Source organism: Rhamphochromis sp. 'chilingali', assembly GCF_963969265.1.
Source record: "Rhamphochromis sp. 'chilingali' genome assembly, chromosome: 2".
In the NCBI taxonomy this organism is placed as follows: domain Eukaryota; kingdom Metazoa; phylum Chordata; class Actinopteri; order Cichliformes; family Cichlidae; genus Rhamphochromis; species Rhamphochromis sp. 'chilingali'.
Window position 1 is genome coordinate 21,249,904 of NC_137930.1, and position 23,137 is coordinate 21,273,040.

The 23,137-nt window shown below is 41.8% G+C and overlaps 2 protein-coding genes across 2 annotated transcripts in view; one reads left to right on the forward strand and one right to left on the reverse strand.

Moving 5' to 3' along the window:
- Window positions 1–3,230: 3,230 nt before the first annotated feature.
- The window catches only part of nup214 (nucleoporin 214), a 66,246-nt gene continuing 46,339 nt past the window's right edge, over window positions 3,231–23,137 (reverse strand). Inside the window, exon 36 of the mRNA XM_080870000.1 lies at window positions 3,231–3,385. Within this exon, the coding sequence (XP_080726126.1) occupies window positions 3,373–3,385 (13 nt within the window). The 3' untranslated portion in view covers window positions 3,231–3,372. The remainder of the gene's footprint in view (window positions 3,386–23,137) is intronic.
- fam78ab (family with sequence similarity 78 member Ab) lies at window positions 3,401–21,672 on the forward strand. The gene is given in 4 exon segments (XM_080870064.1): window positions 3,401–5,887; window positions 5,890–6,255; window positions 11,469–11,772; window positions 17,267–21,672. Coding segments are annotated over 4 exon segments (1,368 nt in total). The 5' UTR covers window positions 3,401–5,715; the 3' UTR covers window positions 17,793–21,672.

The window sequence follows — 23,137 nt, forward strand, 5'->3', positions numbered from 1 at the left end:
GACGATGATCGGGGCATGTTGCGTCGGACTCCTTTTTCCAGCGCACACTTCCGGTACCACGTGACAACAAATACGTCATTTCCTGTTGACTAAAAAAAAAAAAAAAAGCACCCTCTCATGGTCCTAGGGACCAAAAAATGGTCCCCCCGATCAGCGGGCGAAGCCGCTGCTGCACGCCGGAAAAGAGGCGTCATTTCCGGCAGGTCTGTCCAAGCAGCCCGCTGTTTTCCAGCAGAGGTCAAATGTGAAGCAAGGGCGCCACCCGGTGGACAAATAAAAAAATTACAACTCTAAGGCCTGTAGTCCAAAACGAAACCTAAGCTGGAGACCTGACGATCCCTTTGACCGTAATTTTTCTGGCGTGAAAAATAGCGTTTATAATGGGTTTCAATGTGGACATTTTTGTCCAAAGGGCCTAAGGTGGATGGATTGCTGTAATTTAGCCATTTTAGGCTGATTTAATGAATTGACACCACAATTAAAAAAAATAAGTAAAAAAAACATTCTTTGACAAATTTGGCTATATTCCACTCAACACAGTGAAGATGGTTTAAAACTAAAAATGAAAAAGACAATAAATGTCCTTAAGCTTGAGCTTTGTGACGTGGTGCGTCATCAGCAGAACTCAAGACTCATCCAATCAAGGAAGTTTGTTTTGTTTATGTTTTGTTTCTCCAGCCTCCTACTGTCTGGTTTCGTGAGCTTGTGTACCAGTTTCTGTTCTAAGCTGACGGGAGTGGTCTACTGCTACTGTACCCCAGCTGCCTCAGGGTTTGGCGTGTTGTGCGTTCCAAGATGCTCTTCTGTGGTGAGTGGTTATTTGAGTCATTTTGTCTTCCTATCAGCTCAAAGCAGTCTGACCATTCTCCTCTGTCCTGAACTGGCGCTAACTGGATATCATCATTTTTCAAGCCATCCTCTGTAAACCATAGAGCTGGCTGTGTAGGAAAATCCCCGTAGATCAACAGTTCTGAAATGCTGAGACCAGCGTGACTAGCACCAACAACCATGCCAATTTTAAAGTCACTTAAATTCTGATGCTCAGTTCGAATGTCAGCAGGTTGTCTTGACTATCTCCATCTCATCTGTTGTGGATGGAGGCAGTGTGCAAAATGTGTGGTGTAACTGCTGGCCAGAGGGGCCGATATGGCAGCCTCGCTTCTGTCAGTCTGCCCCGGGGCGGCTGTGGCTACAACTGTAGTTTGCCTCCACCAGTGTGTGAATGTGAGTGTATGAATAGTGGAATTGTAAAGCGCTTTGGGTGCCTAGAAAAGCGCTATATAAAAGCAATCCATTATTATTATTATTAACTGGTCTGTGAGCCCCTCATGCTTTTGCTGTTGTTTATCCATTGGCAAGTCACAGAGAAGAGTAAAGTTATAACATGTAAAGAGCTGAGGTTGAAAAAGAGTGAAACGTGTCCACTGTATATGTATATATATAGTGGGTGCAAACACCCCATCTGGAAAGAAATGGTGTAAAATGTCTTTCCAAATGAATAGCCCTCTCCGTATGACATCCCTATGGAAATCCATAACTTAATTTTCTTGAGCTGTGGGGCATTTTACAATCCTTGTGAAGTCTGAAGTAATAAAAACTACTTTTTTTGGAAAGTTGTCTTAAGAGCAGACAAATAAGCTACTGGTAAACAGAAAACAACATTTATCCTATTAATTGTAATAAATATTTTCCCCCACATTCTGCTTGTGACATATCTGCCCAAATCTTTAATCACAGACAGAATAGAGCAGCAATCCCAAACACCCACAGGCACATATACATGAAAACAACAAATTTGGACTGCTAGTGGCATCCTCTTACCAAAACTAAATAAAACACATTTACATTTTCCTAACGGTTCATTTCATTTTATTGAGATAGAACAACATAGTAAAAACATCATATACAGATCCCTGTACAGCACATACTCGCGTACACTAAACTGTTTAATCATACTAAACCAATGAAATGATGGCAGAGTTCATTCAAAGCCATAAAAAAAGGCATAACATGTCCACAGCTGATATTTCAAACCAAAGTTTGCTTCTGCTTCGTATGCATATGTTCCCACACACATGCACTTGTTTTTAGTGAGGCATAGAAATAGTTTCACTGCCATAAACAGTTTATGATCAGCTAATTTAGAGATTTTAATGAATCATTAATGAAAGTGCTGTGGAGAAATATTAGCTTTAAAAATGATTTAAACTCATTAAATCACAAATGGCACATTGATAGAAATTAAACTTGAAAGGGTAAGAAAAAAAATTCTGGGTGATAATTGTACATAAACAGATTAATTAAAAAAAACTTCAAATATGATAAACATATGAGCAAAAGAAATAAGAAATGTAGACTATCCAAACTGCCTTACTTTCATATATACTTGAATGTTACATACAACAATATAACTCCAAATTTCAGTGTTCAGTTGTGGCTTCTGTGTTTAACTCTCCTAAAATAAAAGAGAGAAAAATGAGATCCAATGGAGTTTGGTGTCCTTGATAGAAGTTAAATAATAAATGAATATGAATGAAAGTCTTTTGAAAAAATCCAAACCACTTTTCCTTCATGTACACTTTCAAGAAAACCTGTAGCCAGTCTGCAGATATTTTATTTTGCTTGTGGCTGTTAGTGTTTTGTTAAAACTATGAAGCAGTGTCATACTAGAACTTGTAAAGCGTTATGAAGGTCTTGCGAGCTTCCTGGTTTAGGAATTGCATGCAAGTCAGCATCTGGATCCGAATATTAGTGGGTTCCTGCTTGCAGCCTGCAACGAAAACCTGCTTTGCAACTTTAACCAACGCATAGGTGACAATTTAAAGGAAAACCCCAAAGACTTGAGCCTTCATCATGAACAGAAGAATGCAAGTCTTGTTGAAACAAAGCCGAGGTGCAATAAGGCTGTTCTGGCACCAAGTGTTTCCTTTAATTTGTCACCCGTCTGTGTGTTTGATATTGCAAGGTTAAACAAGCCATGTGTGCTAGTAAAAAGCTCAGAAAAAGGGGCTCCAGCTCAGCGTGCTTATGGAAATAAGAGTCTGACAGGTGTTTGATGAGAGCCACACCGTCTCCATTAGGCTAAAATGGAGCATGCCAAGCGCAAAGCCGCACACCATATCTGTTAGGTGGTGCTTGCCCAAGAGCACCCGGGACATGCCCACTAGGAAGGCCCACAGCACCAACAGGATGCGAAGCGGCACAGCCAGCACCAAGTGGGACAGCAAGAACTTGGAGACCATGGCAGCTCGGCTGGCGTGGGCAGCGGGGAAAGAGTACACGTCCATGGCGATGCAGTCCAGGAAGCTCGGTGTCATCTCCCAGGGTCCTCTCCGTTTCACCAATCTCTGGACTCCAGCCACGGTCATCACGTCAAGGATGAGGGCTATCATGAAATAAAGAAAGCAGACAGTTAGTATGAATATGCAGTGAAAGTCAAAGAAAATGGTTAAAGGAGTACCTGACTTGAATCATGGTACAAGTAAAAGATCATCGCTTGAAACCATATTCAGAGAAGTATAGAGGTGTTACTGGTGATATGTACATTGATTTTAAGGTAAATGTGATCATTTTGTGGAAAAACAACCACTGTGAGTGGTTTTACTTTGTCTCCCCTAACTGGACATCTCTAAGGTGTGAGATGATTAATGGGGATGGATGTAGCTTTTAAAAAAAATCAAATGGACATCAACTCAATAATCAGTTTTATAAAACTATTGGTCCATTTGTTAGTCTTCACATAAAACAGAACAACTGTAGTAAATGTGTAAGTAGATATTTCGGTGACTAGTACTAACCAGCGAGTAACATTTGCTTCACATGACCAGACATTCGGAGACGCCTTTTATAACTCCACAGCACTCCTCAAAAATATTTCCACTCTGACCATCAATAAAGCCATTTAAAGCCATCTTCACACTCACTAAACCAAGCCTACGCTAAGTAACTGTCAAGTGTGTGAGGTACTAGTTATACTGCTCTAATAAATAAACTCCGATTCTAGGAAGTGTAGCAGGCGTGAGCAGACAGTAGGTCAGGCTGCTACGCGCTGCTGAGAAACAGAAGGAGTAGTCAGTCTGTCGCGTATTCTAACATACACACTGTGGTTAGTCAGCTCACATGCACTTATAGTCCTGCTCTATATACTCTACATAGATGTAAAACACAGTAATGACCACAGCAAGCCATTTTTCTATGTTTGCTGTTGTTCACATTTACTTTTCAACAAGGGAGGTTACATGTATTTATATAAGGTTTTTTGTATTGGAGGGGGCGGCATGGAGGCACAATGTTTTTTGTGCCATTTTTGCCATTATTGGAAAGTACAATGCGAGAAAGACACGAAATACAAGAACAAAGGAGCAGGGGGGTGACATATAGTGAAAGTCGAGCTGGTAATCAAACTAAGAGCTTTGGGGAATCCACCTAAACAGCTAAAAGTGGAAAGATTGTTGAAATTTCCGTTGTGAAAACCAGCGATATCTCATATTTTCATCTCAAACAGACATACCCTGCGCTGCAACACTGAGATACTTCACAAATGCTTTGTCTATATGTGTTTAACATCAAAAAACACCATTCATTTATTGCTTCTCAAAAGACAAAAAGAAGGGAAGGAGGGCTACACAGGTAAGCCCCTTGAAACATAAAGCTTAATACTGAGCTATCTGTTCCATCAAGCATGATGAAAAATTAATTAGAGACAACAGCTGGGTGAGCATGACCTAATCCTGTCTGTTTGTTACTGTCACCCTGCACACAGGCCTCGGCACAGAGAGATGGTTATTCAGAGCACACCGGACTCTCTCTCATTCATCCTTGTAATAGCAGCGAAATGGATGCTGACAATAATGTTGCAATCTTACCTGCATGCTTAACAGAACCATATAGATGATAATATAACATGAAATAAACTTGAGTACTTTAAAAGTAGAAACAAAGCCGCACACACACACACAAACCACACCTGATAAAAATAGGAACATCCCCTCCACAGCTAAGACACGTCTCTGACATGTTTAATAGTCTTTGAGAAGGTCCCAGGTTGCGTGCGAGTAAAACAACTTAAAACCTAAAGGAGAAACATTTCTACGCTGCACAGCACCACGTGTTTGCAACAGTGGGCTGAATCAAACTAATCCCGACAGACCAGTCATGGCCGATTAGTTTCCCCGATAGATAAAAACAAAATATACTTTCAGCGAGTATTTAACATTAATTCCTCTTCCCTCTGTTGACCATGTTGGGATATTTTCTCCTGACAGACTTCAACAGACCAGAAATTATCCTGCAACCAACAAATATTGAGCAAGCACTTAGGGCAAAAAAAAAGTCCCAAACACAATTCAACAGTGTCCCAAATCCAAAGATTTAATAGCTCCCACTCAGAGCTCAATGCAGCTACAGCTACACAAGATTTGTGTTTCTGTTTGGTCTTTAATCTGTGTTTGGGACTGTGTTTATGTGTGCATGCCTGCACATGAACAAGCATACACACAGGTCCCCCAGACTTTCAGAAAATTCTGATCTGATGTAGTGAGATCAAAATTTTGCTGCAGGATAATATTAAATGTGCTGTAGTAAAGCTTTATGTAGTTACTGATGGAAACAATAACCCAGTACTGAGTCAGTAACAGGACTTGTAAGAGCAACGTGTGAACCCATTCTTAGGAACCTGGGCCTTTGCATTGTTTGTACATACTGTTCCACTGTACCATGACAACCCTGATTGGAAACATTGATAAACTGCTCATGAACACAAATAAAAACTTCAAAAGAGGATATTTGAAGGGTCTCGAATTGAAAGAACTTAATGTGAAGGACTCACTGTTGTCCAGCTTCATAGATGTGACGCATGGTCAAACTAAAAAGTCTGCTTCACTCAATGCAGCCAGGACACTGTGCTGTGGGACACTGTCACCGGTCCTGAGCCCTCCTCCTGCTCGATATCTACCCATCAGTCGTCCCGGGCTGAAGTGATGGTCCATAGCTGCCTGAGGGATCAGAGTGGTGCTGTTTCTCCACCCAGCCTGAACCTCTCCAGCTGCTACACAGCAATGCCTGATGACAACTTACTCCATGTGGACGGCCAAGCGGGTGTGGACCCAGAAACAATGCCTGATAACACTGCAGCTTTTCCACCACTGGTGGCTGATGACACCAGAGCGGCCGGCAACCCCATCATGAAGCCAAATAAACGGACCTCATCCCAGCGTAGGATGCTACAGTTACAGCATTCTCCTTTCTGGGCACAAAGTAAGGACTATGCACTTCTCTTGCGTAAGAACAAACAGCCTTAATCTGTCATGCCAAAAACTGATTTTCCCCAATTTGGCAAAAAAAAAGAAAAGAAAAGTATTTAAATTGTTGTAAATGACTTGTTGGTATATAATCTGTCTAACATATAAAGTTATTTTGGGTCACAGAGCAAATTCCTGTCACAAGACAGAAGCTGCAATCAGCTTTTGGCAAAGTGACTTTTTTCTATCCTGCATTTATCCGGGTTAAAAGTTTCACTGGCGTTAGAAATGTCCCTTTCAAGAGTGAGCCGGCCAAGAGGGCAACAAATATAAGATAATAGTTCCATAAAGATTTTCTAATTAGCCAAAAAGGACTGGATAGATTATAATGTCATGTCAGAATCATAAAGACGCTTTCAAAACAGGCAGTTTTTTAATTTTATATATAACCTCTTTCTTAATCTTGTTCACTACAGCCTATTTGCCATTATAAACAACAATATTACACATGAAAAACACAGAAACAGAAATCACTTTTTGGCATGACAGCAGCTAGTCTGGTAATGATTAGTTGTGTTTTATTTAGCAGCTCCCCTTTCAGGCCTCACCAACTGAGTATGCCGGATTGCCCTCCTGTGTTCATAATGCCCATTATCCGTTTTAATAAACCAAGATCACAATTTAAAACAAAAAGACCCAGTTATAGTATTTCACCAACCTCATATTTCACTGATGCTGCTGTTTTTTTTACCAATCCCTGTAATTATAAAGGCACAGAAGCAAACTGTCTCATTTTCATCAAATTTCTACTTCCGGACTTAATCATCTAATTCCTTTGCCCTCTAAATCACAGCCCTCAAAGCCTCTAAGTCCAGCAGTTACTGCCCTTCTTAACTGCAGATCTTTAATCTTCTGCCCATTATCTGTGACCTTCTGTTCTGCTAACATGTGTGTATGTAGGAATGAATGAAAGCCTGTGGGCTTGACTCTGTGTTTGCATGTGTAACCATTTAGACTTTTTTAAGTGTTTTTATCCAAATTGTGAAGCACTTTGTAACTGTTTGTTTTAAAAAGTGCTATACATATAAAGTTGTTATTGTTATGTATGACTGCTGATTTTGCCTTTGGGGGCATGGGTCAATTTGTCCGGGCTTTCAGTACAACAAGAACTTCCTGTCTACTTCCTGTTCCAACGAATGCAGACAGATCAAAGAAAGGAAGTTTCCAGGTTGAGTTTCAGCAGATGAAGTCTCTCTTTTGCTCTTGCCACATACAGTTTAACTCTATATGCAATCAGAGGCACCTCAGACGTGGTTGGTCAGTTGATTAGTCTACTCGAACTACAAACAGAGTACAAATAGGAACCAGAAAACCTGCAGTGGAAAGAATCTTGCCCACAGATTTCAGATTCATATGTTTTAATGAAGACGGTTCAGAAGGTTCTGAGTAATCATCACTGAGTGATACAATTTGACAGAAACGTACTGCAAAAGACAACTTTTGCTTGAATGATTGACTGCTTTGACAGTATTGGACTGTGCTGTGTTACCAGTTTGATTCGAATATACTTGAAAGTTAAATCCAAACCAGAAAACTGAAGATTTACTAGATGAGAAAATGATAAAGGTTACATTGCCTGCATAGGAACCTCAATACGCAGTTGTGACTTCACTAAAAAAAAAAAACTGAGACTAGGTGATATTTTGTCTTTTTCTTTCTGAATTTGCAGGTTTTCCTCTCTGTTGCTTATTGATAACTGGGAAAAGGTATCAAATGTTGAGATTCTCATTGCTCTACTATAAAAGCAGCAGTTCAAGTAATATTAAGCAGACGTGAATCAGTCTATAAACACTTGTGAAATGTGCCTTCAGAAAATGTCACCCACACTTGTTTGTCAATAAACCCCTGCACTGGGAGGACGAATACACTGAAACTCATTTGGCAAGCTCATTTCTGGCACAGCTGGCTGGTTTCAAGTGTGAGAAGGACAGAAGCGGGAAAGACACTGTGTCACTGTGGGTGCCAGGTATGGCTGCGTGGTGCATTTTGGGTACTGAACGACAGAGGTTGGTGAGTGTGGTGTGGCATTTACCCAGCAGCAGGTTGACTAGGACCTCCTGTCCAGCCAGGGTATTACTCCGTGTGAGACACACGATAGTGCCAATGATCCACGTGATGCCATGCCCCGTGAGAGCCAACAGGGCAACCATGGAGCGGCAGCCTCCCCAGGAGGACGACGTGTAGGCGCACACCCCCATGCGCTTGGACAGGCAGATGTCAATGGCAAGCAGGGAGTTCATTGCTATTCCTTTGAAGGAAGGGTTCAGCTGCATGCAGTCTTCCTCTGGCATTTTGGTGGACTCTCTTCTGTCCCTGCTGCCTCTGTCGGTAGGTTCTTCACTCTGCTGACTTGTTTGGTGCTTGATTTGACCCAGTCGCCTTGAGCTGCCTCGGCTCTCAGCGGGGGCCCCGCCGCTACAGAGGGGCTGATGGTTGAGGGACATAAACTCAGGTCTGCCCAGGACGCTGTTTCTCTCCCGCGCCCTGGATCTCACACTGGAGGGCATACTGGGGGTGTTGGGGCCAAGTTTTCTTCTGTGGCTATAATAACCGATTGCCAATCTCCAGAAGATAATGCAAGTGGTGCAAGACAGTGAAATGTCCCAGGATAAACCCCCCTCCCCTCCCTACACCACTCCTCCCCCACCTCCTGTGGCCTTAATAGATATATTTAGACACGCTGGAATGCACGTTGTCTGTGGTGTTTATGCCATGCGGGGAGGAAGAGTGTATTGAATAGCATCTGCTCCGTCCAATCCAGAGAAACACGATCTAAAGCACGGAGATAAAAATTACAACATGAACATTTCGTTACGCACCGATACACCACTAACAGGTGCCTCACTGCGCGTGCTTTTGGTGGAAATCAAGCTCAGTGCAAATTTAAAACAAAAGAAGAAAGAAAAACACTGTGTAAAGAGACTACGAAAGACACGGCGTTGTCATCTTACCGAGCGAAGAAGGGAGAGCACGGGAGCGCGCACATCTCTCTAAATCCTCTCCGATATACAGAGAGGACGTTCACGTATATAAAGCGATCCGCGCAAAATCAGAGGAAAGTTGACAATCACCAAACCGTCGACAAGAAAAGGGAAAAGACAAGGCAGCGCAGCGCAGGCAGTGTAGCGTTTGATTGTTCCTGGCGGATTTGACGTAGCTTACGCACGATTCCCGATTCAGCCTGGGCGCTGCGCTCCAGCGCCAACAGCGGAGTTCTCCAAGGTGCTTAAACAGACAGCGCCAGGACTCACAGAAACCCCGCATTCGGCTTTATTACACACAAAGACAGGGGGCAGGGCTTATGGAGGGCCACGGAAACAATTTCAAATGTTCAGAAATGGTTAAAAAAAAAAAGAGAAAAGAAAAGAAAAGAAAAGAAAAAGCGATGAGCACACAACCTACATTTTTACAGAATTTATCGCACCGATCAGACCATTTGTTGTCTGCTACTGCCACACTACAGCAAAATACATAAATAAATCAAAATTTATCAATCATTTATAATTTATTTAAAGCTGACTGTGATCCACTGATTAGTCAGTGGAAAGACATTTCCAAAAACCCCACAAAGATGATTTCATTTGTCTGTGTCCAAATTTTCAATACCACCCAAAGAGAGCGGACACGCGTCTTAAGTTACCTGTGGGGGCTCTTTTAGGCTCTCAAAAATCACTTACTAATTATATGTTATCAGTTATAATTATAACCTTCTCAAAATGAGGGACCTTTAGCCTCCATTTCCCAGCATGCTTGCAACACTCGCAGAGCGGAAGTGTCGTCAGGAAGACTACTAAAAGCTGCTTCCCAGGCAGCTCAGATAGACCAATGCGTGTCGGGGTGAACCTGCCGAGGCAGAGATGGGACGAGCGCGGAGAAATGACAGCTTGTGCAGGAATTTAGGCTGAACTGCAGCCCATCTCTCGGAGCACTGCAGCTGTCCGCTCGGTCGAACTATGTAACAGTTGGAATTTCTTCCATCAGAGCTGCATTATACATATTTTGTATCTATATATTATTATTATTATTTTTATTCAGTTTGACACCTGATCCCGTGGAATGGTCGCAAAAGTTGACCCGGCGCCGTCCTTTTGGATGTTGCGGTGCTCAGTCTCAAACTCGACCAGACTGTCAGCGCTCGGAGAAATGCTACCTCTGTTAACGGGACGCTGAAATTGTTTGCAATTGGAAGGAAAAGGGAGAGAAGGGGACGAAGAAATAAATAACGGGATCGGTTGTGGAAGGAGATAACGGAATTACCTCTGTGACCGGAGAACTGTGCGAGCCGCCGTTTACGCTGAATTTCTCCAGGATTTCGCCCCAAACAATTCAGTGGAGACTTTCCAGTGAATTGTTTTATAGGTAGACTTTCTTTCTTCTTCTTTTTTTTTTTTTTTTTTTTTTTTGCATGTTGCTTTGTCGGCTTTAAAAACGGGAAAGAAAAAAAACAGACCTCAGTTCGTAATTGTACTGCCAGAACCTCTGTTTCGCAGATGTAGCGTTCAATGGTACTTTTCCTTATGAGAAACTGAAGCCAATATTTTAAGTTTGGTGGAACATTTTACGCTTTTGTTAAACGGACTTTCGGCTGCTCCGCGTTACACTAGAGGCATTTTAAACTGTGGGCGTCCACTCTTGAAAACCTCCAATATTTGTGATTAGGATTCTCGTCACCAGCTGGACGCAGTCACAGGGTTATATCTTTTGAGTGCACACGCAAAGGAGAATCTGATGCCAAGCTGTAACACAAGTAGTTTTTTTTTTTTTTTTGCGTGTGTTAATTATTTAGCTCATACATGCCACGAACCTTTCCAAATGGACCCACTTTGCCCAAAGGCCAGAACTTTGTGTGGCAGTGTCTTGTAACTTTGGCAGCATGAAAACATCTGCGCTCGGTTAAGAACATTTCTGGTGCCAGAGCCTGTTTTGGTGAAGCTGCGTTCACGCACTGGGAAGCATGCGCTCTGTTGTGAAGATTTTCTAGGCCTGCCTTCTTTTGTAGTTTTGGATAAAAGAAAAAGAATGCATGGCTTTTCGTGAGAAACATTGCTTCATATAAATACTTTCTTTGTGCTGGTAAACCATTTTTTCTTCTCTCTGTTGGGGAAACATGATGTGGAACCAACTGTGGTGATCGTTTGCTTGTTTCCATGCGTCTTTCCTTTCCTCCAGACTGCTGGACGTTCTTGTGGACTGTGTTGCTATTTAATGCAATGGGCTGCATCCAGAGTATCAGATGTAAGCCCAAGAGTTTCCGAGACAGCATCGTCATCCTGGAGCTGAACGCTACTATCGACTCCAACCCCACCAGCATCGACGAGACATCCGGCGTGGTCTTGCGCTACCGGACGCCGCACTTTCGAGCGAACGCCCGAATACTGGTGCCACCAGTAGCAGCTAAGGAGACGTGGACCATCGGCTGGATCCAAGCCTGCAACCACATGGAGTTCTTTAACACGTATGGGGACAAAGGAATGTGAGTATCCTCGGGTCTTGTTGTTGCTTGGTCAGGTGTAAGGGATGACAGCGCGTTGAACGCATGTGGATGAGATTCAAATATGAAAAAAAGAAAAATCACCTTTGACATCATTCCAGCTGATGAATAAATATGTCATTTGAGTTAGTTTGCAAGTGGCATTTTTTGCTATTGACACTTTTGGTCAATATTGGCTCTTCTACTTTTAATTAAATGAATTTTATTCCAGTTAGCCAACTGTGAGCTTGGTTTCCAAAAACTATTCAGATTATTTTGCCATTCTAGATTTAATCCACGACAAACCCCAAAGAAAGTATCTAATGCTCACAAATGTTAAGGAACTAAATGTGCTTTCTAATGTACGACCCCAACACAGGGAAACAATCACAGCTTCACTACTTGTCTTAGTTCTGAGCAAGTTCTGAGCAAAAGCTCAGAACTTGAAACTATTTAGCTCACAGATGTGACAAAGAGAAGTTAAAATTTAAGAGACTTAAAGCTGACACTGTTATAACAACTTTTTGGGAGTGCTTACATCTTGAAAATGTGAAGAGTCCAAGTAGGAAGACTTTAATTGGATCAAAAAATCTGCCAGGAACAGTTACTGAAAGGACGTCTAGGTAAAAGGTTTAACAAGTTTAACATAAGCAAATGAGCTTGAGTTCTTTAAGTACGGGCAAAGACGAGTAGCAGAAAGAGTTAGTGCCAGCCACCCAACAGAGCCAGAACCTTAATTCCTGTGTAATTTATGGTTTAAATTGTAAGAATATCTCAGTTTCTGGTTTATATTGCAAATAATGCTAAAATTACTTCTTAGAGGAAATATTTCACAGTAGTGAAACTAGCCTACGGTTGCATGTGGTTCTCCCAGTTCAGCAAGGGCACACGTGTGTCATGCAAGCGGAACGTCACATATTAGCATCAGTTTTAAAGAACTTAAAAGATAACTGTGAGTGTGTTTTAATAATCAATAGCTTGACTGTCCCCACAACACATGGGCTTTAAGCATATGCTTGCAGGCTGCAAACACCTTCAAGAGCTTACACGTGTTTGAGTGCGGGACACTGATGAGAAATAATAGTTGCTGTAACCTTTCTGATGCCCCCTCCTTGGAGTGGAGTTATTTTTTCATCAGTCGTTATTAATAAAGCAAACATGAACAAATGCTGCTTTTAACTGTGCTCATCTCACCCAGGGACTATAAAAAGGTCTCGCTCGCTCTTTAATTAATAAAGTTCTATCTAATCTAATCTAATCTAATTTCCTTTATTTCTCAGAACGAGTGTTTACATACGTAGGGTTTGTCTTGTATCATGTGATAGGCAAACGCAAGTTGATCCGTGTGCTTTATCTGTAGACACGGCAGCAGAGGATGTTTGGGTGCTGCACGACTAAGATTAGAGTCCCGTCCCGGACACCCCACACCCCAGTATGGGCCTGTATGACACAGAGAGAGGGACAGAGCCCAATTACTTTCTGAAACTCAGTGTCACTGGGTCTTATTGGCCCTTTTATCTGGCTAGATTTTACACTTTCCATCTTTTGTCAAGTTCTTTTTTTTTTTTAGATAATGGTATACAAATACATGCTGAGAAGAAAACCCACATTCAAAACCATGCATGCATTTAAAAATGCTGAACTTGAAAAAGACGTTTTTCGCAATACACCAGTAATGAGAATGAAACATAGATGAAATGCAAATACATGTATGATCATTTAAACTAGCACCTGTAACTATCTGGTTACGCAGCATATAAGTGGTGGTATTGTACCCCTGTGTTTGTCACCTCCCACCATAAAAAGACAAAAACATAGACACTATAAGCTCGCTGTCACCAACGCCACGTTCCCGAAACAGACAGAAAACAAAATAAATGATGCTGAAGACAAACTGATGGCATTATGCTTTTCTCAAATTTTCCATAGCTGTTGAGATAATATCATTTTGGTAAATTTTGTTTTTGACATTACTGGTAATGTCTGATATCATGACTATATATAATTCCACTTACCACATTTTTTAGTCTTCTCAGAAACCACATAAGGGTACACTCACAACCATTTCATTAGTTCTACTATGCTAGTACCAGCTTGGACGCATTTTGCCTTCAGGATTGGATTGGATTCAAATTCTACCCAAATGTTGCAAAGAAATCGAGGCTCATCAGTTCAGGCAATGTTTCTCCAATCTTCTATTGTCCAGTTTTGGTGAGCCTCAGTTAGAAGTTAACAGGAATGGCACCTGGTGTGGTCTTGGCTGCTGTAACCCATTGCTGTCCATGTTCAACCTGTTGTGCATTAAGAGATGCTCTTCTGCAAACCATGATTGTATCAAGTGGTTATTTCATTTACTATGGCCTTCCTATCAGCTCAAAGCAGTCTGGCTATTCTTCCAAACTCAGGAATCAAAGAGACAAGTTCGCTCACTGCTTTTCCTTTTTTTCTCAGACCATTATCAATAAATCCTCAGACCAGCCCATCTGGCACCAACAACCATGCCATGTTTAAAGTCTTCAACGTGACTTAAATCACTTTTCTTTCTCTTTCTGTTGCTCACTTTGAACTTTAGCAGATTGTGTTGACCATGTCTACGCACCTAAAAACACAGAGTTGGTTCTGTGTGGTTAACTGTTAGATATTTGCGTTAATGATCAGTTGAACTGGTGTACCTGATGAAGTGGCCAGTGAGTGTGTAGTAAATGCACTCTTGACTTGAATTACCCTACATGACTGTAACAGATATGGTATATGTATATATAGCACTGCGCTGTATATAGGGGTGTTAGAATGTGCGCACCCAGATGTACAGCAGTGTTTACAGAGGGAAAATCCTTGAATCTCGTGCATTCGAACATTGACTTTAAATCATTGTCCAGTGTTAGGAACGCTAAGCATTTCTTTCCTGCAAAGACAAACAATGAAAGAAAAGGCTATTCCTTATGTACATTTTTAAAGGCACACTTAGGTTGTAAGAGATGAGTCTGCTACCGCTGCTGAGACTCTCATACTAAGTAGCTCCTTTGATGCTAATAAAACTTCAGTGTACTGTAATTGGACAGAACAGCCGAGGATGGTAATGCTGCTGATTTCTCTGCTGGCTTTGGATGATGTGCTCGGGATTCTGTTTGCATCCATCACTTCTTCTCCCCCGTGCACCCATGGGCTTTTAACGAGGTGCAGTTTATCGAGTTTGAACAGTTTGTGTGTATTCAGAAAAAAAACATAACAGACATGCACAAAGAAAACAAAAAAAAAATCCAATTTATTATAGCTACGTCTTGAAAGAAATCGTATCCCTGTTGAATATAGAACATAACAGTCATGGGAGGAACATTTATTTTCACAGAAAACGGTGAAGCTCGATGATGCAATTATCTTGTTGATTGCTCTGACACCCTGTTGTCTTTACTTTTGTTCCTAGTCTTCAGTCTCCGTGGGGGAGGGGGGGAAAAGAAGCATTTCCTGGGCGTCTTTATCATTTCTTTCTTTCTTTTTAAAAAATCAAACAGACTGCTTTCCAAACTATTTGCCCGCAACATGCAAACGAGTGTGAGAGCAAAGGTGCAAAAACAGGAAATAAGCAATTCCACTGCTTGCTTTTGTTCGCAGTTGTGATGGGACCTTTTCAGTGCATGGACAAATCCTCAAAAAAGCTTATTTAAAATCCTTTCTTTCGGCATAAAGCTTCAACTTTTCATATATAATTCAGTTTTAAATAGATTCTTATTTAGAACACATTTTGGTAGGCAGCTTTCAGTTTTGACATGCAGCGTACGAGGCCTAAGACCGGAAGAATTCTAGGTGAGAGGGAATCACAACTATCTTTATGACAGCAGCGGTTACAGGTTTTTTTAAGACTTGCCACATGAGCTAAACTACCTCTTCTGTAACATCACACAATTCATTCATTAGAGGTGAATAAACCAGATGTCATTTACTGCATACTCAAAGTGGGGGTTTTTGCAAAGAATTTGTCATACAGTTAAACTCAGTATCTTGGTCAAGTTGCTCAATTTTCCACTGATCCATTTCTTTAAAAGTTTTTTTTATTGCCCTTCTATCACCACGCATTCAGTATTTCTGTAATGCTTTTAGCCATTTACACCTTTTTAGCCATTTTCTCAGACATGGATTAGGCCTAAGGCTAGACTGAACGTTTAAATCCAGCAAGCTTCTCCTTTGAAACGAAGTTTTTAGTCTAACACTCATCTCAATCTATGTCTGGGAAACAGAGTCTGTCTTTATTCACGCTAACTCTGAGAGTTACATGTTAAAACTTTTCTGCTTTCCAAATATAGATGATAATTTAGATATTTGTATCTATGGTCTTGCACACTTAACATTATACAGAAACTGACATGCTCACAAGTCACGGTGTAAAAAATGGCCTAGCAGCTCTTTAAAAAAGAATGAAGAAAAAAAGAGTGGGTGAATCATTTTAGCGTGTCTGCGGTTGTGTCACAAACACGACCTATGGGAGGCCATTTGCTTGTGACAAAGCAGGCAGTGAAGGCGCAAACAGGAAGTAAGCCCTATCTCTGCAGTGCTTTCCCCAGGCGTGATCAAAGTTCCTCAGCGTGTAGATGAGCCCGCAGCTCTAGGTTAATCCTCCTCCGATACATGTGCTCTTTTTACACTCAATGAAACACAAGCTTGAGGTTTACCGTAAATCATACAGTCATAAATGATGAATTGGAAGAATTTTCAACAGAAGGTGTCAAATAATTTGAATTGAGGAAATGTGTGAGTTCATGACAAAATGGGGAGTTGCTACAAAATGTTTGGGAGGCATCGTATTAGAGGATGAAGGGATCCTTCAGAACAGAAATGCACATTTGCACACAGACACACACGGGCCTGCTATTACCATGCCTGACATGCTAATCTCACCAACCCCCCTGGGTGAATTCATAAATCACAATGTGAGGCCAGGCGTAGCAGGCTAGTAAGTCATGCGGGCTGGTGATCGCACTGTTATCTCTGTTCTGCTGAGCCTCGGTTTCTTTGAACGAAAGGTAATCTTTTTCCTGCTGCGGGCGGAAAGTCGATAGGTGGACAGAGCAGAGGTGCAGGGTCGCTTAAGTCGTTCGGTGTCGCCCGCTGTGCATGTCAAAATATTTCATCACTGTATTGGGTTCCAGCTCAGCAGGACGTTACTGCTGGAAGCATCCAACTGTGAGACTTTGATCCAATTTACTGTTCCTGTCCTGTGTTTGGTAGATAGACCGAAAAATCTATCAACTGAGGAGGCCACACTTGTGGTTCCATTTATTATGTATTTACTGTTCTTCATCATTTTTATCAGTGTTTTAAAGGGGTCAAATGACCTAAGATAAAAGGTCAGATTACTGTGCTGCGTCTTTCATACCCTGTTAAGCATTATTATATAACATTTTACATGTGCTTACATCCAGTTTTCCCTTCAAAAACAAATGATTTTAAATAAAGGATCAGTGTCTGTGAATCCTCATCTGTGCTTCCTTTCAACTTCCAGGTCAAGTTGGGAACTCCCTGATCTACGTGACAGCAAGATCCAGGCCATCAGCGACTCAGACGGCGTCAACTACCCGTGGTACGGAAACACTACTGAAACCTGCACCGTCATAGGCCCCACCAAGAAGGACAGCAAATTTGTAGTCAGTATGAATGACAATTTTTACCCCAGCGTGACTTGGGGAGTGCCCGTCAGCGACAGCAATGTGCCTCAGCTCAGCAGCATCTTCCGCGACCAGAGCTTCACGACTTGGCTCGTGGCCATCAATCAGGCCACCTCAGAGACGCTGGTCCTGCAGACGATCCGCTGGAGGATGCGGCTTGACATAAAAGTGGACCCGGAGAAGCCGCTGGGTCAAAGGGCCGTTCTGAAAGAGCCCGTGGCCCAGGTACAGCCACAGATTCTGGGAAAGAATGAGCCCATCCCCCCCAACGCCATGGTCAAGCCCAATGCCAACGACGCCCAGGTGCTGATGTGGCGGCCAAAGACTGGTGACCCTGTGGTGGTCATCCCACCTAAATACTGACCCGTTTTCCCTCTGACTTTCACTGACTGGCCTTGGATACCTTAACAGTATCATCTTCTTTAGTTTCTTTCTTTTACTCCTGCTCCTCACCAGCTCTCACTGCTTTAACTCTTCTTTTTTTCTGTCTCTATATTCTCTCATGTTTGAAAATGAAACCAGCTCTCAGAAAACAAAACAAAAGACCAGCTGTTGCTTTGAGCTACGGGCTTGAACACTTTCTAAAGGCACTTTTGAAACCGGAGAAAATGCAACTATTCTACCTTCAGACTTGGTCGGGTCTCACTGTGCTAAACTGCAAAAACGAAAGAGAGCATTTGTTTTATTTTTTTACAGTACTGTATAATTGTTTGAGCCAACCGACGTAGGGTTTGGGAGTCCAGGGCAGATTGAAGTTTTTCTATGACCGTGCGTGTGCAGGTGGATATGCACAAAGGTCATGAACAAGCATCAGTTGTGTTTTGTTTTGTTTTTTTAATTTATGGACTGGAAGAGAAGCGTATTTAATTGTATTTGATGTTATTGCTGTGTTCTCTACATGACACATTGCATTGGGTGACATACTAGATTTTAGTACTTTTTAAAGAAAAAAACAAACATGCAAGACATTCAATCCATGCTGCCTTACATTACATTGCTTTCCACTGCGAACTTCTTAGCCTTAAACAAAGTGCAATGCAGTATGTGGTAAACTCATGCCCGTTCCTTCCAGACTGTTGGCGCTGGCACGTGTGGGTTTAGGACAGGAACCACAGCACTGAGGAAAAACTCGGGTTTCAGATCTTGGCTTCTGGGTTTCATTTACCTGCTGAATCTATTGTCTTAACAAACGCAACTGGCATTATGCACAGACACAGTTACACAACTGAGCTAACTAGCTGAGCTGTGTTTCAAGTGCTTTATGCAAGAGAGGAGATGCTCTGTGCAGATGGACATACAGAGAGGCGAGTCTCATCAGCAGCCCTCAGCACACACACATAAACACAAAAACATGCAATAACAACTTGAGCATAAAAAAAACTCCACAGCTGACCTCATTTCACTTATTTTACTCAAACCTTTACTGTTTTAGCAAAGTAGCAGAAAACAAGTTCTCTTTTCTCGATATTACGCCATCTCAGGGCCCCTTGTTACTTCCTTCCCTTCTCGAATCTTTTTTTTCCACCCATCCTGTCTCGCCTCCTCCTTATCACATTGCTCACATTGAGCAATCAATATCTGTTATAAATAAGAAGGGAAATATTTTTTAATAAGTGGTCAATGAAAACAGCAGTCTGTCTTTTATTTTTTGCTCCTGCAATCTTTTTGTCATCGCATTTTTATTGCTGCTGCCATTAATTTGCCTTCCATCTAATTTAATCCAATCATTTGTCTTCTATGTTAACAGATTTTTCTGTTTGTTCCCCCCCCGTCCCTCACCCTCAATCACTTTTAATCTTTATCTACCACCAGTGCTCCTCCTCCCACTCGCTCACTTATTCACTTCCTCTCTGCCTCTTTTATTTTTTTTTTTCATCTGCTGTCGAGGCTGCAAAAGCAGAGCAGGAGGCATGCGAGTTCGATGCTCAGTTGGCATATAGATGACCCACTTCTCCTTAGCTCTCTCCTCGCTGCAGAAATGTGGGGCCCGTGTTTTTTTTATTTCACCGCTGGTGCACGACCCCCCCCCCCCCCCCCCACACACACACACACACACACACACACACACACACACACACACACATAAGGAAGTGGCTCTGGTCAGCTAAAGATCGACGGTCGATGAAACGATGCGTATTTAAGTGCTAATCTTTGAGAAGGGCTTTGGTGGTGAACTGAAACTGCTTGCAAAAGCGTGAAGAAACAGGCTAAATTTGGCAATAAGGGAGGAGGGGGACAGGGGTCATTTACTTATCAATGGTATCCCAAATATACTATGGGTTGTGTAGACAGTTTTTCACTTCCAGTTGTTCGAAGCATCTTGCAATTTCCTTCCGCCCCTCCCCAGTCTGTGTGTGTTCAGCGCCAACTAAAGAAATCATCTGCATTCAAGTCTGATCTGCTCGTGCATTTCACAAAGGTCACTGGGCTGCTGTTTCAGAGTCCAAGCATCATACGCTGTATACCACCAGACTTGGTCCGGTCCTTCAGTGGCCCTACATCAGCCACTTTCACTGAGAAAGCAGGCACACACAAACGTAAATAATCACGATCTGTTCCACATAGGAGTGGAGTTTAATTAAGGTGACGGGTAACATCTGCGTTTACCTCGAGCAAAGAGCAGGCGGCTGGGTGGAGGGGTGGGGAGCGGGGGACGCTGAATGTGAAGGTGACAACAAACCGGATCCAACTTAGATCTTTGCAGCAGCTTAAAAATAACGCTGGCATTTTCAGAGAACTTGGATGTCAAGTTGCTTCAGCTTGTGGCTTGTAGTGAAGGTGATGCCGCTCATGCTGCGAACCCACCGACCTCTCTCGGGCAATAAGCGGCCCGTCTGCTCCGCGGAAAGCCGCGCGATGACCGGTGGACACCGTGGATCGTACTCAAGTTGGACCACGTGTAATGTAATTAAGTGCTGACACACAGTCACTGACTTTCAGTGTGTGCGTGTGCTTTAATTCCCGCTGGGAGGATTTAGGCAAGATGAGGAGTTTCACTCGTGCTTATGCTGTTGTTGAGTCATGACCCTCCCTCTGTCTTTCTCTCTCTAGTCACCCATCTCACTCACACACATAAGCAGAGGGCAGGGAAGGTTGTGTCCTTGTCATAAAATGAGCTTGCCCTCACAAACACACAAAATCACCCCGAGGCGAAGGGACCAGCCTGGCTTGGTATCTGTTTGTCACAGCAGTGTCACATTGGCAGTGAGAACTCATTTATCAGCCCGGCACGTGGACCGTCTGAACACATGCACAAGCCATATTCAGCAGCATGCCTGTTTACTAGAAAACAGGAAATGCTTCGCAGCATGTAAACATTGTATTGTAATTGTATTGTATTAAGATCCGAGAGAATTAAAGTACTGGGCTCACCAAGTGGGTGCCTGCCAGCTATCAACAGCATTTATGTAATACTGAAGGCAAAGGGCACCAATTGTCTTCTGTGTGTGTCTCAATCTTTTGAGCTTTGTGTAGATGAAAATGTGTGTTTTGTGTTTGTGCGGAAACTTCAAAAATGCTGTATGTGCTTCCTTGACTAAGCCACAGAAAAACAAAACCACAATGTTGTACTTTTGCTGTACAAATAGTGAAAAAACAAAGGTGCCAAAATTGGACAAAGCCAAAACTATGCATTGTTTTTAGAGACACGTGAACTCAAAAAGCTCTTGGCACTTAGTGACAGACCTGTTTCTTTGGTTGTTTTTTTATTGAATGCACGTTTGTATTTCCAGAGAAACATTATGAATATAGCCATGCTAGTAGGGCTGTGCCAAGTGAGTGTTTCCTCTCCTAAACCCACACCCTTTACAGTTCCTGTGAGGACTGCTAGCTTTGTTTCATTTCCTTATTTAGTTATCTAGTGAACTAAATTCAAATTGAGTTCACACTCAGGACCACCTGCCTTCATTTTCCGGCTTTTACTTTTGGCCATACCCCACGAAAGTTAGTATTCCACAGGTGCTGCTCCATTGTGCTGTTCTCCTCGTGTCAGCGATTATAAGTCGTCATTTTAAATGTAGCCCAAAAGATAATAGGAGCAACTAAGTGTGTCCCTCCTTTCTTTTTGGTTTGTTTTCTGGAAATACAGCACTGAAACAGTTCAGGCCGAATGTGTTTTTTGGGAATTTTTTTCTGTTCCGCTTTGATTTTTACACCAATACTTGAAAATGGGTCAGTTCTGGTAAAATATTTAAAACTGTGAAAATGCACACCACTGGGGAAACAAACCCTCAGAAAATAAAAATATATATATATAATATAAAGAGGTCTTTTTCATGCCTAATAAAATGTAGAAATATTATGCACAGTCTGGCTTTTTTTTTTATTTACACGTGCTATTCGTTACCTGCAGATGTTGAAAACTTATTTGCAAATTATAATCTTTATATACATTTTAATTCAGTGAGGAATCCTATATAGTCACGGTAAAAAGAAAGGACACCTTAAAGTTTGATATATAAGGAATTAATAAAGGATTATCTGGTCCTTACCAGGTCTTACGATAAGGTAAATACAACCTGAGATGAACAACACACATCACACAATGTCACTTTATACAAATTTCTTAAACATTTCAATCAGGTTGAGATCTGGACTTTTTTAAGCCACCCTGTTATAGTTTTGCAGTTCGGGATTCTTGTTCTGCTGTAATTTTGCCAAGCTTTAGCTGCCAGACAGACGGCCTCACATTTGACTCTAGAATACTTTGGTTTACGGAGTTTATGGTCAACTCAGTGACTGTAAGGTGCCCAAATCATCACCGCTCCACTACCGTGCTTTATAGCGCTGATTTTTTGCGCTGATATGCTGGGTTTGTTTTCGTGTCAAATGTGGTGCTGTGGATTAAGACCAGACATTTCCACGTTGGCCTCACTTGTTCAGAGAACAATGTTCCAGAAGTCTTGTAGCTTATTTGATGCAACTTTGCAAACATAAGCTGTAAGATGGGTTTGTTTTGGAGGAACGAATCATTTCCTGGCAACCCTTCCAAACAAAAAAAATAAAAAAAATGTATTCAGTCTTTTTCTAATTGTGCTGTCATGAACTTCGGCATTTAAGATGCTAACTGAGGCCTGCATCTCTTGGGAAATTTGGTGTCTTGAATATTTTCCACTTGTGAATAATCTTCCTCACTATAGAATGATGGACGTCGAACTGTTTGGAAATGGTCTTATAACCCTTCCAAGATTGATGGGCACCAACAACTATTTCTTCAAGATCATTGCTGATGTTTTTCCTCCTTGGTATTGTGTTAACACACTCCTGAATACTCCAAAGTCCCCAAAATTCTGCTTTTATAGAGATGCATACACTGGTTCAGTTAATCAAGTGCATTTGATTTGCAGCACCTGGCCCCTACTATGAAAGTAATGCAATGCTTCTGCAGGATTTATTTATTTTTTGTTAAATAAGTAATGACATAAGTTTTGTAGTTCATCTCAGGTTGCATTTCCATAATCATAAGACCTGCTAGTATTATTCGTATTCAGTCCTCACATGTAAAAACCTTCACTTCAAAGAGGGTGTAGTTTCTTGTACTTTTTACCATGAAAGAAAAAAGAAGCTGATTATTTCCACTGATAAATGTATTGATTTTATTAGTAGACCACTGAGCTGATGGTTCCTTGCTGCCCAGCATACATTCATCCATGTGTGTCACTTCGGGGTGTTTTTCTCTATGATGGATGGTGTTTTCTTTCAATGTGTAC